This window comes from Harpia harpyja, chromosome 16 (assembly GCF_026419915.1).
Source record: "Harpia harpyja isolate bHarHar1 chromosome 16, bHarHar1 primary haplotype, whole genome shotgun sequence".
In the NCBI taxonomy this organism is placed as follows: Eukaryota; Metazoa; Chordata; class Aves; order Accipitriformes; family Accipitridae; genus Harpia; species Harpia harpyja.
Window position 1 is genome coordinate 8080614 of NC_068955.1, and position 17397 is coordinate 8098010.

Genomic DNA, 17397 nt, shown 5'->3' on the forward strand with positions numbered 1-17397 from the left:
CACAGCTGGCAGTTGACCGCAGTGCAACCAGGGCTTGAGAGCTCGTCCAAAATGCTCTCCAAGGTTGAGGTGTATTTCATGAGATAGAGTGGGACAAATTAATGCCACATATCCAGTGCAAGAAGGAGATCTTGCTTCCCATCCCAACACCCTTCCTCCCTGCTTGTCTAGTGACAGCTCCAGCACTTGATGGACCCCTGTGTGTGCTGCTGGAAGTCCCTAAAACAGTAGATAACTATCCCAGTGAGAAGGCAATTCACCTGCCTGCAAAAATGCAGTCGTGGAGCACAACCCTATGAGTTGTTTTCTCAGGACAACACTAAAACAGCTACCACACCCCAAGAGATGGGAATGCCTTCACAGTGCTGCTGGAAAGCACAGCATGATCAAGCCACAGTCACCTACACAGGGACACAGGTAGAGTTGTGGTGGCCCAAGTCTCACCCAAGACCTCCATCTCTGTCCAAGGTGATAGGTCTGTAACTCCACGCAGAGATGTCACCCAGCCTTGCACTGGGTGTCTCCCAGGGGCTGTCATTTTCTAAGATGGATTTTCTTATTTCAGACCCTCAACTTTTCCCTAAACCCACTTCAGGCTCTCAACTGTAGACCCCAGCTCAGACCTTGCCGAGGGCAGAACTGGTGGCACTTGGGCCTTGGTGTCAGGAAATGAGATCTTTGAGGGGGTGCCAGCGTGTGACTGATGCCGTCTCGTGTGTCCACCAGGCAGTATCAGAGAGACCTCGGTGACAGGAGGACCTCAGAGTCTGGCCTCTTCTCCACTGAGATACACAGGAGCATCCCTTGAGCATCCCCCACACAGGCCGTGCACATCCCTGTCCATAGACTCCACAGCAGAGAGAGACTGGGCAGGGCAAGTAGAGAAGGGAGGGGAAGGAGGGATGCCTTCTGTCCTCCAGGCCCCACTGCAGGCTCACCCCCCACCAAACACTTCCTTGAGCATTGCTTCAGCTCCTGGGTGAAAAGGCACCCACGGATCCTCAGCGGGATGCTGGCCTGTGGCCAAACTGGTCTCCCAGGCAGGAGATTTGACACAAAGTCTGGCTACTCATTTTCCTCTCCTTAACTCCATCCCGTGATTCCAAGTTCTGCATCCCATATCAAGCCAGGGACCTCCTTGCCCAGCTTTTGGCTGACCACCAGCTGCTCCCACCTCTCCTGTACCCCACCCCATACCCACTAGCACCAACTATCCCAACACCACCTTCTCGGGCGGGAGGAACACAATGCAGAGCAAGGAACTAAAAATGCCTTTCAAAAGCACACAGCGTGGCCCGTGGCAAACAGGAGGACGGTTTCTCTCCCCGCCTGGCACTCCACTGCTTTCACCAGCTTGTCCCTTACACAACAGATGCCTTCAGCAATCAGTGTTCCCAAAAAGGGCAATTGCGTTTTAATCCTGACAATGGCAGCAGCAACACGAGCTGTTTTCCTAACATCACATATGCCGATAGCTCCTATGGATTTCAGTGGATACTGGCCAGGAACGTGCATTTTCGGTTAGCGCGTTTTCAGGTTACTCCCAATAAATTGATAACTCACTTAAGCATCCAGACCATTTTCTTCATGTAAAAAGAAAACATGTCCACATGAGAACTGGGCTTCCTCTGGCCACAAGCCCTGCTGCTTTGGCCAACCTCCAGGCATCTGGCACATGCCCACTGCACCAGGCCAGCAGTGTTGACATGACAAGATGACTAAAATCCAGGCAGGTAGCAGCAGGACGACTGCTTGGTGAGATATGCACAGCTATGGTTTTTTCACCACAAATACCAACAGATGTTTTCTTCTTTATTTCTGAGATCAGAAGGAGGTACTGCTCCCTGTAAGCTTTTACCATGATAAAAAGCAGAATGGATGATGCAAGAAAAATTGCTTCTTTATTTCCTCAAAATAAAACAAACATTTTCACTTAGAAGTTTTTCCATTAAGCAAAAAATACATATTGGTGAAATCCCTGGTTTAGCTAGCAGTTTTTTCTGCTGAAGCTTGGCCTGAGTAGAAATGTCCTGTCCAGCTCCAGAAAGAAGTTGTTGCAGAGCAAGGAAACAGCAATGTCCACCCCAAGTATCTTCTCCCCAGAAGTGTCTACAGCCTCACAAGGTGCTTCAGGCTGTGTCAAGGGCCCTTGCAGCAGCCTGTTGTCAGCTCTTTCCCTTCTTTATATAACCAGCAGTTTCTCATCCCTCACACAGCAGTGACTCACCCCCACAGCTCTGTCCCATCCTACCCCAACCCAGTGACAACTCAGAGACTGTCATCAGCCCACAGCTCGAGCCAGGGTCCAGCAGAGCTCACCCCTGATGCAGGAGGGGGCCAGCTGGAGGACAAAGCCCAGGGGCTTTTCTCCAAAGTCCAGCAAAGCCCCCTGCCTGCTGCAAGCTCAGCCCTCACCCGCCATGTACAACCCTCCATGCACAAAGCTGCAGCCACACATTACAGAGCCTGAAAGTCTCCTCTGACAGCCAAGGCTGTGATGCTCTGCCCTGGTTTTGGAGGAGGCTGGTGGGAGGGCAGGTCCCCAGGTGGTACTGGGGGCTGTTCCCAGTGGCATGGCCCAAGAGGAGTAGCTCCTGCTGGCAGCAGCCACAGGACCAGCACAACTGCCCATGGTCACAGCAGAGCCAATATATGGTCACAGCAGAGCCGACATCCAGCCACACACACAGGCACTCTGCACAGGACACCCTCCATGCTCTGACACCATGTGATGCCAATCAGGTGACGACAACGCAATTTGTTTTCAGGAATACTGAGCTGATGAATAACAAAAATAGGAACCCGACAAACAGGTCCCGGTGACCTGGATCCCAGGCAGCTCTCCCAGGACAAAACTTTCAGTTGCCCTGAGTCACCCACCCCATTCCTCCCCTGGCCACGCGAACTGGAGCTGCCGGGCACCCAGCCCACCCGCAAGCTTACATCTTCCCACGGCTTCACTGTATTCCCTGCTCAACACTTGGACTGGTTAGAAAGTGGAAAAGCACTTGGGCATCCTAATGCATTCAGTGGAATGAGAGGGGCAGGAGTGAGGTTGCAGAAGCACCGTCATAGCTATGAGGGTCTGGAAATACCAGGAAGAGCATCATTGCTACATCGACCCAGGGAAAACAACCACTGCCATTTGAAAAGGAGGTTGCATAACATGAAGGAAAGAGAAGGCAGATAAACAGCAACAGCTATTTCTGATGATAATGCAAGAAACACCACACTACAGCCCCCCCCCGAAGACTCACCACCACAGCCCTGACTACCCCACACCTCCAAACACGAGACAGTTGCATGAGGCAACTTCAGCAGACCAGAGAAACCGCCACCAGCTAATCTGCCTCAAGACAGCAGCAACACAGGCGCCAAGAGATAAGAAGAAATAACCTAAAACCTCTCTGACTCCATGCCTCAGAGGACACTGTGCCTTGCAGAAGCAGTCATTCAGGTGGGAAGGTCCCACTGCTGTCCATCTCCACTGGTCCCACCACCATGTGCCAGATCCTGGGAGGAACAGGGACAGGGCATCACACGGGGACCCAAGCCTTGACCCATGATGCCTGACTCAATAGGCTCCTCGCCAGAGAAACCACAGCACTGCTCTGTCCATCTGTGCTTCAAATCCAGCCTGAGGGAAATTATAGTGACCAAGACATCCAGAGAGGCCACACAAGGAGAAACATATGCCCAGGCAGCAATGCGAGCCAGGCCTTGGGCAAAGCAGCTTCTTAACCTAAAGTAGACCTATGGGCTGCTCACATGAGAGGCGATTACGCCTTGGCTTGTCTTTAGCAGGGAAAAGGACGTGCTGGGGTACCTGGACAGGACAGTCATGGGACTGAAGGGACCGTGCAAGAACAGACCCCTGTGATATTGCACGTGGACCGTCCCTTTGACACTAGAGCTGGCCCGGGGTCCTGTCTCACAGCCCGTGGACCACAGATACCATATGGAAACCTGGAAAACTCCAAGGTGGAAAGGAAGGATAGAAATGGGAAACACCAATGGAGCACTAGAGAGGCCCGTGCAGGCTGGTGGCCCAGCCTGTGGCCAGCAGAACAGGATCAGTGCCTCAGCTTCCTTGGCTGTGGCGAGCCACAGGGCTCTGCTGGGGAGGGGTGATGGCATGGGTAGGAGGTGAGTGGCAACACGTGCAGCTGAGGCAGGAGCTGGTGACGTGCATGGCCCTGTACCATGTCAGAGGCTGTGCCGGCAAACCGGTCTGGCAGGCTGCCTGCTCCTGCCATGCTTGGAGCAGCACCCAGAGCCATTTGGGCCAGATTCAGGCTGCATGTCCATGGCTGTGTAGTGCTCAGGCTGCCAGCTCTCTCCAAAGTAGGACTGATTTTCTGTTGCCAGACCCCACACGGGAGGTCCCTGAGGGCTCGGGAGGTGATAAGTGGGATCTCTGGGCAGAGTGAGGACAGGCAGCTGGGTGGACTGGGGGTGAGGTACCATGCCAGCTGTATTGGGGTTGGCTCTGCCTCAGGACTAGAAGCCTTTTGGCCCTTGGAGGCTAAAGTGCAGCCAACGCCTGCCATGGTAAACCCAAAACGGCTGCATTGGCCCAAGTGCAGTAGAGCCAGGCAAAGTTGCAGGGCAAAGAGCCAGGATGCTGAACAGGACCTTGCCAAGTCCCACACTGGCTCTGCAGGCATTGGCAAGAAGAGGCCAGACCCCACTGCCCCCTCCTGCTCCCTGCCAGCAGCCTGGCCCCAACCCCGCAAGGACATCCAGGGAGGCACGTGACTGTGCCGGGCTCGCCTCCTGGCCACCTTCCCCGAGACTGAGAACAAGGCGCTGGCGTGGAGCAGGGAGTGGAGCAGGAAGCAGTCGGCACAAGGGGTGCGTGGCAGGCCCAGAGGAAACCAAACAAGAGAAAGCAATTGAGGAAGCTCGTGTCTCATTCGTGTGTGTCTCAGCCAAAGTCCAAAGCAGGAGGCGCTTGCAAAGGACACTGGAAAAATTCCAGTGATGTTATCTGCCCCCACAGAGCAAGATTAGCCCAAAGGAAAAAAAATAACAAGTTGTTTACAAGCTGGGCAAGCCAGCTCAGTGGTTGGAGCATGCCAGCACTGGGGTCAGCTGCTGGCCTGGCTCCGTCTGCCACTTTGGAAGAAACACCAAACCCCTCCATGCCCTGCTCTGGTCTTAATCACCTTTGCACCGTTTAGTGGCCCTGGGAGGTGAGACGCTGCTGAAGGGGCACATGGTCCCGCATCGCTATCAGTGCATGCAGGAAATCACGCGTCCCAGAGTACATGTGCAGGGAGCTTGCACGCAAGCCACCTGCACGCTCGGCAGGCTCCCACAGAGCTGAGCAGAGGCACAGCATTCCCTTCTTTGGCATCTTTGCTCCCGAATCCCAGCAGGGTTAATGGAGAACCCAGTTTCCCTGGAGCTGGCCACCAGCTGCAAACCAGTCATGCTTACTCTCAGTATTAACAGTCCCTGCATCCAGCGGGGCTATCAGGGAGCAACCTGCCCTTCGCCCTCCTCCCCTGGGCTATTTGCACTGCTAGTCTCTGCCTAACACCTGCCTTTTATGAAGTGTTTCCATCTAAATGCAGATGAGGAATCACAGGATAATGTAGCATCTGGATTCAGCTCTCCTGGAGGACCCTTTTACCATGCAGAAATCGGGGAAAGGGAATTATGAGTTGCTCTTTGGTGCATCCTTATGTTGCTGCTGTGTGGCTGCCCAGCCACCAGACAGGGAGGCACCATTAGTGCCCCATGCCTTGGAGAGCCATGCTGTGCCCCTCTTGGGTTTGTTGCTTTTCCTCCATGTACTTTGTCTGGGTTTTTTTTAATCTTAATGAAAAATCTTTTCTGCTGGACACCCATGGTTGCTCTCAGTGAAACCCACGCTCACCTCATCTCTTTCCTGTGCATCATCTAGGAGGCATTTGCTCAAGGGAGCTCCACACTGGCACAAGCCTGTTCCTGCCCCACATGTACTAATGCATCTACACTACAGAGAGAAGGCACAACGCCATGACTGAGCCAGGCAAAGTCCTCCCCTGTAGACCACGTGTGGGGTGACAACTCCACAGACCCATCACCAAGCAGGTAGTGCCTGGGGCACCTTCCCAGGAGAAGCTGATGTGTCCTGCTGCAAAGCCCAGGGGAACTCAGATCCACCATGCCTCCTTGCTGGGCTATGCTGGGACCCATGGCCCTGATGGCACCACAGATTCTCCATGTTCTGCGTAGGGAATGGTGCTTGTCCCCTCACTTGTCCACATCAGACCCGTCTGGAGACAAGAAATAGGTTTGGTAACAGGTGCCTGAATTAGTTTGCTGTTGACCAGTATCCCTCTAGTCCTCTTTGTCAGAGACTCCTGTAAGACACAGAGTTACACTCTGTGTCAAGAAGCTTAATATTTAATTTAACTTCTAAATCTTGCCCTGTTGACGTACTTACTTAAAGCCAAACTGGAGAAACTGCATCAGAATTTGCTCCTGGTTCAGTGTTTATAGCACCATGGCCCCTGCTGGACTTCTCAGCTTCAGAGCAGAGGTTTGCAAATCACTGTGATCATCCTTAAACAAACAAAAAATGACAGTGCATTGCATGCCTTTCTCATCTCCTGATTGCCAATAAACGAATCTAATAGGAAAGCACTACATGTGCAGCAGAGTTTCACTAGGATCCTTTTAAGATATGGTAAGGAGAACTCCAGCAGCTGATAGTGAATATTTGATTAAATTGGATGTCCCAACATAGTCAAACATTAGGTAGAAAAGCTTTCAGCTCCTTGGCGGCGCAGGGAGAGGCAGTTATGTTAGGCAGTTATGGAGGTTATGTCCATGCACCCGCCGACAGGCCTTGAAGGAATCAGACCGTGGTAACCCTTCCACCAGAAAGGGAAAAGCGGATGGCAAAGCCTGGCACTGCAGGGTGGGCTCTGGGGCACTTTGAGTCCAGCAGATTTGTTTAGCCACCCTGTGCCTGGTTCATGGCTGCTGTTTCTCTCCAGGACCCTGTACCACCAGTGAGGAGCTGGCTATGGGTTGGTGAGCTGCTGTAGCAGCTGCAACCCATCCCCAGTGCCATCTTCCTCAGGGACCCCTCCTTTTTCAAGTGCCCAAAACGTAGGGGCCATCTTTGCATGATGAGGGGTGGATTAATTGAGGACAGAAGGTTTGTGGAAAAAAAGGCAGGTGGGAGCTAGTTGCTGCCACATGTTATGACTGCCTTGATATTTAATAGCTGATCCTCCTGTACACTGTGTGCCCTTGTCATTTTCCACCCTTCATGGAACAAAATGCGTGCTTTAGTGATTCAGATCTGGACTCGTCCAACCCAAGATCTTCCCAAATGCCACAGTCAACCAGCTGCTGTGCCCAAGGGAGCTACTGCAAGCCAACAGCATGCAAGAGGAGCAGCTCGCCTGACGCTTGGCATCTTCTGGAAAAACAATACTTCAGGAATCTCTGCGATACAGCTGAGACGTCCAAGGAGTTTAAGGTGATGTGAAGGTGATTTGTGCATACTGCTGCCCTGCATCTGCCCACGGCCAGACCCAGGTACAGCAGACAGTCATACCTGATGGATCACAGTTTAGGTCACACCTCTGCAGATTTCCAGCCTCCCACTGCGCATTTCTACTCAGTGAGTGGGGGACTGCAATAGGGCTTCTTCTGGACATCTGTCCCTCAAAGGCAAGCTTCTCCCGTAACAGATGATGTTTCAAATTGCTTTAGCTTCTATCTGCACACCCCAATTGCTTTGAAACTTGCAGGAGCTCTGTAGGGCCAAGCATTGACTTAGCTGGGTATCCAGGAGTCTTTGAATCATGGGGTTCCTCAGATCCGTCCACCTACACCCAAATACATAGCTCATATTGCTACTCACATTGTTCTGCAATCTCCATGCAAAGGTTAAGTCACACCCCACAGCAGTAGGTGGGTTGTAAACTGACATGCATAGTGAGAATCACTTGGTCAGAGGAAATTCCTCAAAAAATCCTCTACCTGCCCTCCATTCATCAGTACATCTTACATCCTACAAAGCTCTTTATAAAAATGTTCTTCCCCCCCCCCCCAACAGAGGCTCTCAGACTCTTGCAAAAGGGGGATCTTGGACCATAGATCAGCAATTGGAATTAGCAAGAAACAGTTCTGACACATGCAAAACATTGCGAGATGGAAGCGTTCACATTTCTGCTTACAAAAAGCGCTTGCCCGTGCCACCTCTCATCCCTGGGGGGCTTTGGGGACATGATTTTACCACAGTAATACCACTGGAGCTGTGCAGTGGATGCACGGTGATCAGGGATCAAATATGAGGAGGGAACATCTTACATAAACAAAGTCATAGGTAACACAGACTAGCTGTACATCAGGCTGCAAGTACCCTCCTAAGAGGGAAATGAAAAGGTCTGCAATGTGCTGGTGATCAGATCCCTAAACTGATGCCCACCCACATGGATGCCTTGACCTGGAACACAGGCATACAAGTGGTTCTTCCAGATGCCCAGTCATGCAGAACCAAACTGGTGCCACTGGAGCAACAATTTGATTAAATTCCCAGCCTGGGCAATCTACCCTTGATAACACAGGGCTGATGACACCAATACAGCCAGACTGGGGAAGTCCCATGTCAGGAAGCCGTGAATGACACGGTCCTGGAGGTGGCTTATGTGGTGACTTAGGTCAGGGCTGACCAACTGACAGCCCCAGGGCTGGATCTGATATACACTGGCAGTTTATCTGCTTTCCCAGAAAGGCCAGTCTGTCCATGGGCTGATGACAGATGCCAGTGCATGGGGAGATGGAGGAGAAACTGCAAACCTGGGGTTAGATTGAGTCATACACAGTGCCTTGTAAATACAGCTGCAGTGGTTTGGAGCCTTGAGACCTCAGCACGACAAGGAACCACTGCTTGTTCTGGGCCAAAAAGACCAGTGAGAGAGATAATACCAGGACTAGTCAGCCCTTTCCTAGCAATGCTCCCCAGCCATTGGCTGGGCAGTGTGAAATGCAGCAAACAAGTCTACACTGGTCCCTGTAAAATAAAATATTACTCCTTCAAGAACAGGAAGTCCTCACGAGACAGAGCATGGAAAGATGGCACAGAACATGACAAACATGGCTGTGGATCTGTGGACACCTCTCGCCACCGCAATGCCTCTCATCCCCACATTTCCTTCCTTTTCTGCAGGCACTGGTTCCTCCCAAAACACCCCAGGTTATGCTGGCGAAACATCTAGGGGACAACGTAACAAGCTAGATCAGAGAGCTGATCCCAGCCAACATAGCTCCATTGCTGGTCAAATTATTTTCAAACTGGATAAGCTGCTGATCTGTCTTACCTTTCCCAAAGGAGAAGGGACATAAGTCAGTGTAGAGATGGAGGGGACTTCCACACTTGTGTTCAGCAAGTGTGCTCTCTCATCTGCCAATTTGTTTCCAAAATGATGGGCCATTTACCACCCTTGGGGTCTTCTGTAATGCAAATGGCTGTGGAGAGCCCCTTCCCACCTATTACTCCTGTCCAAGAATTCCTGCCCCTGACCAGGACTTGTGCTACACGCCACACCTCTCCTCCCAGTGAGAGAGATTTTTATGGCTGGATGCATCTGCAAAGATGAGGGCAGACACTCCCCTTGTATTTGTTCCTCACCTGGGTGTGCATCTGCATGTGAACTCTCAGGCAGGCAGGTATATGTATGTGAGCATGTGTTTATTAGCACTAAAACATGCATTTGTCAAAATCTCTAGAGTTAAAAAACAATCATTACGTAATTACATGAAACAATTAACCAACTGATTCATCAGTTAGAGGCTCACCAACAACACCTGAAACCCATCCCGGCCACTTAACAAGGCAGAAGGTGGCACAAATAAGAGCAACTCCCAGAATGTCCTGGAGGTTAATGGTCCTGTGCTCTGTCCAGGTAAGAGAAGACACTTTCTATTCCTGGCTGCTCGCATCTGGAAGCTGATGGCTTCTGGGCATTATCAGCTCTGAGCTGCTGGTTTAAGGTGTTTTGATATAGAGATATTCCATATAAGTAACCCTTCAGGTCAGTACTGTGTGGTTAGGCACTCACCCAAGATGCCTGTGCTGCCTAACTTCAGTCCCTTGCTGATAGTATATACTTAGACCTCATTTCTTAAGTAATACAGTTTTCAACAAACAACTTCTTCAGCAACATTTGAAACACTTTGTTAGCACTTCCTTCTGCTCAACAGGGTCAGTGAGCACAATGAATAAGCAGAACACATAAAATTCCATGAAAAAAAACTGCTCCAAGTCTCCAGAAAAGATCTGTCTGTTATTACCAGAGCCATTATCTGTAATGCTGTAGTTAAAGGCTGCACAGGAGAGCACAAAAAGATAGAATGAAGTTGGGGAAGCAAGTTTAACTTTACCATCACTTGCCTTCCAAGTGGGTAGCCATGCAACACTAGTATCTTTAAAAAAGAAGTCTCTGGGTTCCTTCAAAACAAAAAATAAAGGGGAAAAATCACCACTGTGCTTTCATATGCTACTGGAAAGCACCACATCCTATAGAGAGCACCAGTGCTGCTGTAGTCTAGGCCCATGGTAAAATAATTTGGCTAGCATGGCTCAGTGGGTGAGCATGTGGGTTGCACTGGGACCCTGTGAGCCAAAACTCAACTCAGAGTTGAAAGACACTGCTGCAGACAGAGTTGTGGCAGCAAATCTCTGCTTGTAACATTCACCTTGCTACCAGCTCTGTTGAGAAAGTCAGCGCATCTTTGTGGGAAGGGTGCTGCTGGCAGAGTAACCAACCAGCTAGTTGATGCCACTAAGTAACTAACCTCAGTCACCTTGGCTGGTAAGGTCTCACTACGTGGTAGCATCCCATTGCTGACCCTGCAACCAGAACTGCCATCAAGCAAGGACTCTTCTCGTAACAGCCAGCACCCTGCTGCGCCAGGGCACATGCTGGCAGGGGCCAGTGTGCAGTAGCCCTGGAAGCACTTGACAAAGGTCTGTGTGCACATCCTTCAGTATGAAGTTTAGCACAACCCCCACAGTGGGTAGCTGCACCCCAGCCAGCCGTGTGATCAGGCAGAAAGGCTTGGTCAGACTGACAGTGGGGGAGAGGAAGGCACTGGAGGGGTGACTCTCTCCAGAGAGCTGATCTTATGCCGTTTGCAGTATCAGAGGCAGACAGGGTCCCTGCTCAGGAAGCAGAGTGAATACAATGCAAGCAAATACAGTTCAAAATTAGTGCTTCCCATGAACACATCACCATTCCCAGCATGCATGGGCTGGGAGCAGAAATGATCTGCCTGAGGTTCCCCAGTCACCCCAGGTCCAATCCTTACCCCAAGGCACCTAAGTGGGGTATTGAACAGGGATGACCCAAGTTTTCTGCAGCTGAGTATCCCTGGAGGAATCGTGGTGCCCATACTACACTGAGGGATCCCCAGCCCAGCACGCTGGGGACACTATCCCTTGTTCCCAACGCCCTCCATGCCCCTTGCTGTTGTTGATGCTGACATGGAAAAACCGGATGGTGCATGCACCATCTGTGGGGGTGGTAACACCAGGCAGCATGGCTGGACCTTGGCATCCTGTTCAGGAACACAGTGTGCACTGGGGGGCTCCTCACTCCCAGTGTGGGTATCGGCGGGAAACTGGGGGCGCTGGGCTGGGGGCCCTGGATGCCATCCATTCCTTTCCTCCCCAGCCTGCCCAAGGTGTCTCGCACCTCGGATCCAAGAGGAGAGGGCTCAATCCCAAAGCCCTGACAGTGGGGATTTGCCAAAATCGGTGCCCTACGTGCTGGAGGCAGCCAGTCTCCCACAAACTGGGCTGTGTCGTGACAACGAGGCGTGTCGCGACCACGGGGCGTGTTGCGGGCACGGCTCGGAGAGGCCCACCAGCAGCCGTTCCGTTCCGTTCCGTTCCGCGCCGGGAGCGTGCCGACCGGCCGGGGAAGCAGCCGAGCCATTGTGCCGCCCGCCCGCCCCGTCGGGGGCCGGGCAGCACCGGCAGGGCCGGGCAGCGGCGGGCCGCGCTCCAATGGGCGGCGGGGGGCCGGGCCGGGCGGCCCGCCCCTGCCCGCGTCCCTATAACTGCCGGGAGCGCGGCGCCCCGTACACGGCGAGCCGAGTCGAGCCAGGGCGGCGCTGCTGGTGCGCGGACCTGCTGCCCGCCGGAGCCCCGGATCGGTGCGTACCCGCGCGGGCAGAGCCCGGCTCCCCGGGGCGGCCGCGGGGCGGTGTGCAGGGGCGCCGCGCTGCGCGCCGCGCTGAGCTTTGTCCGCCAGCGGTGGGCGGGCGGGCAGCAGCTCGACTCCCAGGGAGGGTGCAGCGCGGTGCCTTCCTCGCGGGGCGAAGGTGGGGGGTTCTCCGGGATCCTCGGTCGGAGCCGGCTCGGACGGGAGTGGGAAGCGGTGCTGTCCCCGGAAGCCTTGCCCTGAGCCGTGTGTCGCCTTGCAGGGGCCTGGAGCCATGGCTGAGCACATGATGATGTCCATGAGCCACGGTGGCACCGGGCTGCAGAGCTACCGCATGGGGGTGAGTGGGCTGCAGGGACCCCCGCAGCACGGGCAGCATGTGCTGAGGACACTGCCTGCCGCCAGTCAGATGATGCCTTACGGAGGGGCTGGCATGGATGGTGCAATGAGGCCGCGACCCAACCTCAGCGGACAGATGGGCCACCACCAGATGCAGAATGCGATGATGTTCAATGGCCCGAGTCAGCAGCAGCAGTACATGGGGCCGGTGGGCACCCAGCAGCTAATGGCTAGCATGCACCTACAAAAACTCAACACCCAGTACCAGGGTCACCCGCTGGGTATGAGCAACGGGCCCATGGGAGCTGGTGCCCAGCAGTACAGAGTGGGGCCAAGCCAGCACCCAGGCATGCAGCACATGCCCTCACCAGCGCTGACCTTGAACGTTATGGACACTGATCTCATAGATGAGGAGGTCTTGACATCCCTTGTCCTGGAACTGGGTTTGGACCGGATTCAGGAGCTGCCAGAGCTATTCTTGGGACAGAACGAGTTCGACTTCATTTCAGACTTTGTTAGCAAACAGCAACCCAGTGCCATCAGCTGTTGAGGGGCTTTGAGCTCCTCCTTGTGTCTTGGTGTTTTGAGTTTGTTTCTAAATTCCTTCTCCACCTGCCATCCTCTTCCCTTCCCCTGCCTTGCCCTGTCCTGGATTCCTAACCTCCCCAAAGAGACAATCATCGGACACTGGCTTGCAATGGATTGCTTTTCTCTTCTGTGTGGTTTTCCTGTGTGGGAGTTCCTGGGGAGGGGGTGTGTACCCCAAACAGAGAGCAGATCAAGAGCTCTTGCTGTAGAGCTGCCTCTAAATGGCATTAACAGGATTTCTGGCTTAAGTAGAAATAATGGACTTACGACTTTCCACAACTAGGCTTTGAGCGCAGGAAGCAATGGGCAGCTGGCAGCACTGCCGGTAGCTGGATTGCTCAAGGATTCTGTGGTGCCAGCGAAGTTAAAGGATCCCCTGAGAGAGGATTGTCTCCCTGGTGCATGGTTTGAACCAGTTTCCCCTTGCAAACATGGGTGGGGTTAGATATTTGTTGGGACTTTTTACTGTGACAGTAAATAGGTCTTCAGTCTTGTCTGTTCAGCTCAGAAAGGGGGCACTTCCCCTCCAGCAGGCTTTTTTCTAACTGGCTGAGCAAAATAAAGTATGCCTTGGGGAAGGGTGTGCGTATGTGCCTAAATGTTCATCTCTCTGAAACTTCGGATCTCTGACCTGTACAGCTAATCAACTGTAAAATCTACAAAGCATTTGAGGTTGATTCAGGCATAAGGCTTAAAGCTGCAGTCTAGCTCCACTTTTTTCCACCTCTGAAACCAAATAAAGACCATGTAACTGTATATTCCAGATCTAATCTTATTTATTTTCCTATGATTATTTATTTGCAAGGAGTTCTTTTGTTATTTGGCTTTGGGACTGCTGGGAAGGATGCATGGAGAGTACTGCAGCTTTAAGATGCTGGCTTCAAAAAAAAGAAAGCCTGGGATAGTTTTCAAGCTGCTCTGCAGATAGTCACTTCAACCTGAGATCTTTGTGCTGAACGCATAGGACTGTAAATCCAACACCTTTCTGAATGTGATAAAGATGACTCGATTTCTAATTCCCTTACTCAGAAAAGGTTAAATGTAAAAGCTAGTGGGGTTTTGTTTCCTCTGCTGTCTCTTGTTTCCAGGCACTGTGCAAAGCTCCTGTTAACTCCTAGTTGCTGCTGCCCCCTGCTGCTGACAGCTCCTGGCAGCTGTCACTCGACAACCAAGTGAGAATGTACAGATGAATTTGCAAATAAAAGCTGAAATATCTCCAGTGTGCATTTGTTCAGTGCTTGTCTCTGGCCCAGGTGCAGTGTGGTGTCGAGCACTGGGGAGAAGTGTTTTCTTTGCTCCCGTTGGTGGGCTGTGGATCCAGTCACTAGTGTCCCCCACCTGACACTGAAGTTGTAAGGACTGTATTTCTAGTTTAATGGTTGGACTAAGTCAATCCAGTGGCTGGGAGGATGAGATGCTCCTTTTCTGTACTGAGGGCAAATTCCTAACGTGGATGGTGCTGCCTTGTTGCAGAGTGGCTGCTGTTGCTTGCAGCCCTGCTGCTGGCTGTCCCAGGGCACTCAGATAAGTGGGTGGTGACTCCTTACACTTCTTTCATATCAAGTGCAGCTCCAACAGCTGGGTTGCAGCTCTGCTAGGAGCTCTCTGATACACTTTTCTACACCACAAAGACTCTAAAAATCAAGACAGCCTTTGATCTCCTACTCTTCCAGAGCTTAGGTTTTTCTTTTTAAAGGGTTCCCAGCCAGTCCTTTTGCAGAGTTCAGGAATATTCCCATGTGTCCCTTTCCTGCCCTGCCCTGTAGCAATGGGACTGTGGATGCTGGTATTGGAGTGGCTGGATCACTTTGACCGCACTTTGGATTGCCTGTCAGTGTCCCCTGGCCTTGTTCCTTGCACAAATCAAGAGCAATTGTTAAATTCCTGTCCTGTCCTTTTGGTAGTCGTGCCTGTGCAATCTGGAGAGCTGGTCAAAAAGTAAATGGCAGGGTTGTGTTGCAGGTGGGAGAGCCCTGCTTGGGCTGTCAGCTCTATGGTGATGGGCTGTCTGAGACCTGGAAGAGCTTTGCCTTCTCTGTGCATCTGCGGAATAGCAGATGGCTTGTTCAGCAGGTCGTAGGTAAGCAACAAAGAGTTAGCAACTGGATTTATTCCTCAGAGTAAAAGTAGCTGAACCCCAAAATAAACAGGCATGTTCCAGGCTGTCAGTTGTAGTTGGGGGGGATGCAGACTGTGTGACACACCATTGTGGCCTATAGTGTCCCAGCTACAAGTGGGGAGCTATGTCCAGCCCACAGATGCAGGACTGTCAACTTCAGCAATTTCTGCAGAGGTTTCCCAGGAACAGGAACACATTTCCCTGTAAGAAGCACTTGGCATTTGATGCAAACTAGACAGAGGAACATGTCTGTACATCCTCTTTGAGGGCTGTTCAGTACACCGGGAAGGGGGCTGTTGATTTAAGTCAGAGCAGGAGAGCTGATATTACCAGAGATGTGGAGTGACTGGGGGGTTCCCAGTCAGGATTTTCTTAGGAGTCTGTGCTAGCAGGCTCAGTTGAGATTATTTCAATGTCAGCTTTCATACAAATGCAAACTTCAGAGCAGGAATTAACTCCTTGGGTGTGTTACCTCTTTATTTCCCCAAAAGATACTGCTAATTGTGGTCAACTTCTATGATTTCCTAGATAAGCCAGGCCAAAACCACTTATGATTTCTGCTACAGGCCTATTGTTTCTGGCTGGGTTAGACTGGATGAGTCCAGTGATCACCTCCTTTATAATGCCTTCTTGGTTTAGGTGCAGTTTGGACCACCATTCTTCGTGCTGCCTGCTTAGTATGCCTTGCATCAGGCACACAGGACCTGCTACAGCAGTATGAGCTGCAGCTTGGATGGCTCTAGTTCTCCCTCTCCACTCGGCTTTACGGTGCAGCCTGCCTGTCCAGGTCCCCTGGCAGGGTGGCTGGCACCACGCAGTGAGCAGAGGTGCCAGGTGGCACAATGGGGCGACCCACCTGCCTGGGTCTGCAGACAAGTTGCTCAAAGTCATCAAGATCACCAAAAATGTAACAGGGTTGAGCTCTGCTTTTCCCACCTAGCTGACACTGACCTTTTAATCCAGCAACAGGCAGGAGGGCAGCAGGGTGATGCTCCAAAGCACTGGTATCTGTAGGGGCTGACAGGCACTGCAGAGCACTGCAAACGGTTGCTGAATGACAGTGCCAATCAGTGTGCGAGCTTTGCGGACTTAAGTGAACTGCTCATGTGGAGAGTTTGTGTTTACAGACAACTGCTGGGAAGCACTTCTCCTCTGAGATACCAGGAGTCTGTTTTGTGTGTTGGGGAAGAAGAAGGGTTCTCCAACCCCACTGTCTAGTCCAGATGGGATAACTAGGACACAACCACCCTGTACCCTCACCTAGGCTAGATCCTCAGTTATACTCCAAATAGATTTTGTAGCTATGCTTGTGAAGACCAGGTCTTGAGGCAGCCTCTGGGACCATGTGAGTGTGAAAGTACAGAAAGTCAAGGCATTTCTCTACATCCCTGTCTTTCACCACATGTGCTCTCAAGGTGATGAAGTTTGCTGATAGTGCTCGGTGATTCAGAGTAGCAAAGATGAAAGTCCAGTGCAGAGAGCTGGTGAAGGATCTGCCAATAGTGAGTGACTAGGCAATAAGATGAGCAATGACTGTTAAATATGAAATTATATATGTAGGGTTGATCTTTCTTGACTTCACACACAGTGCTGGGCTCTAAACTAGCTACAGCCACTCAAAAAATATCTTAGCATTACAATGAATGTTCCTGTGAAAAATCTCGGCTTGCTGTTCAGGAGGAGCCAGACAAGCAAAGGGAAGGTTAGAAATCATTAGGAGAGGAATAGAAAGTGGTATCAAACAGTGAATGCCCTACAGTATCAATACAAAATTCAGCTGCATCCTGTGCACTGCCCACACCAGCGAATTGTCCAAAATTCTGGTCTGTTCATCAGAAAAATGATAACGTAAAACTAGAGAAACTGTAGAGAAAGAGGAAACAACTGAGGCAGAGTAATGTTTCTCAAAAGAAGCCACAAAATAGACTGGGACTTCTCAGTCAACAAGAAGGCTGGGTAACAGAGGTTTATAAAATAAAGTGAAAGGGGAATGTGACTAGGGAATTATTTTCCCCAGGTGTAATGGGAGATATCTGCTGATCTCTGCAAATTTAGGTGGCAGGGGCCAGGCTCAAATGCAAGTGAACAGAGGTATCTCTGCATGCAACATGTCGTTTAAACAGTGAAGCTCTTTCTGACAGCATGGGAGGTGGGGGTACATAAACTCTTCTGTGT

The 17397-nt window shown here is 51.6% G+C and overlaps 1 protein-coding gene across 1 annotated transcript; it reads left to right on the plus strand.

The window, feature by feature from the left end:
• The first annotated feature begins 12058 nt into the window (after positions 1-12058).
• On the plus strand, positions 12059-14322 carry CITED4 (Cbp/p300 interacting transactivator with Glu/Asp rich carboxy-terminal domain 4). Its single transcript, XM_052811609.1, has 2 exons — positions 12059-12168; positions 12439-14322. Exon 2 carries the CDS (start codon positions 12451-12453, stop codon positions 13063-13065), a length of 615 nt encoding a protein of 204 aa, XP_052667569.1. The 5' UTR covers positions 12059-12168; positions 12439-12450; the 3' UTR covers positions 13066-14322.
• Positions 14323-17397: the final 3075 nt, after the last annotated feature.

Bases quoted from the DNA above. Each gene is read 5' to 3' on its own strand.
- CITED4 (XM_052811609.1), top strand. From the start codon at position 12,451: ATGGCTGAGCACATGATGATGTCCATGAGCCACGGTGGCACCGGGCTG.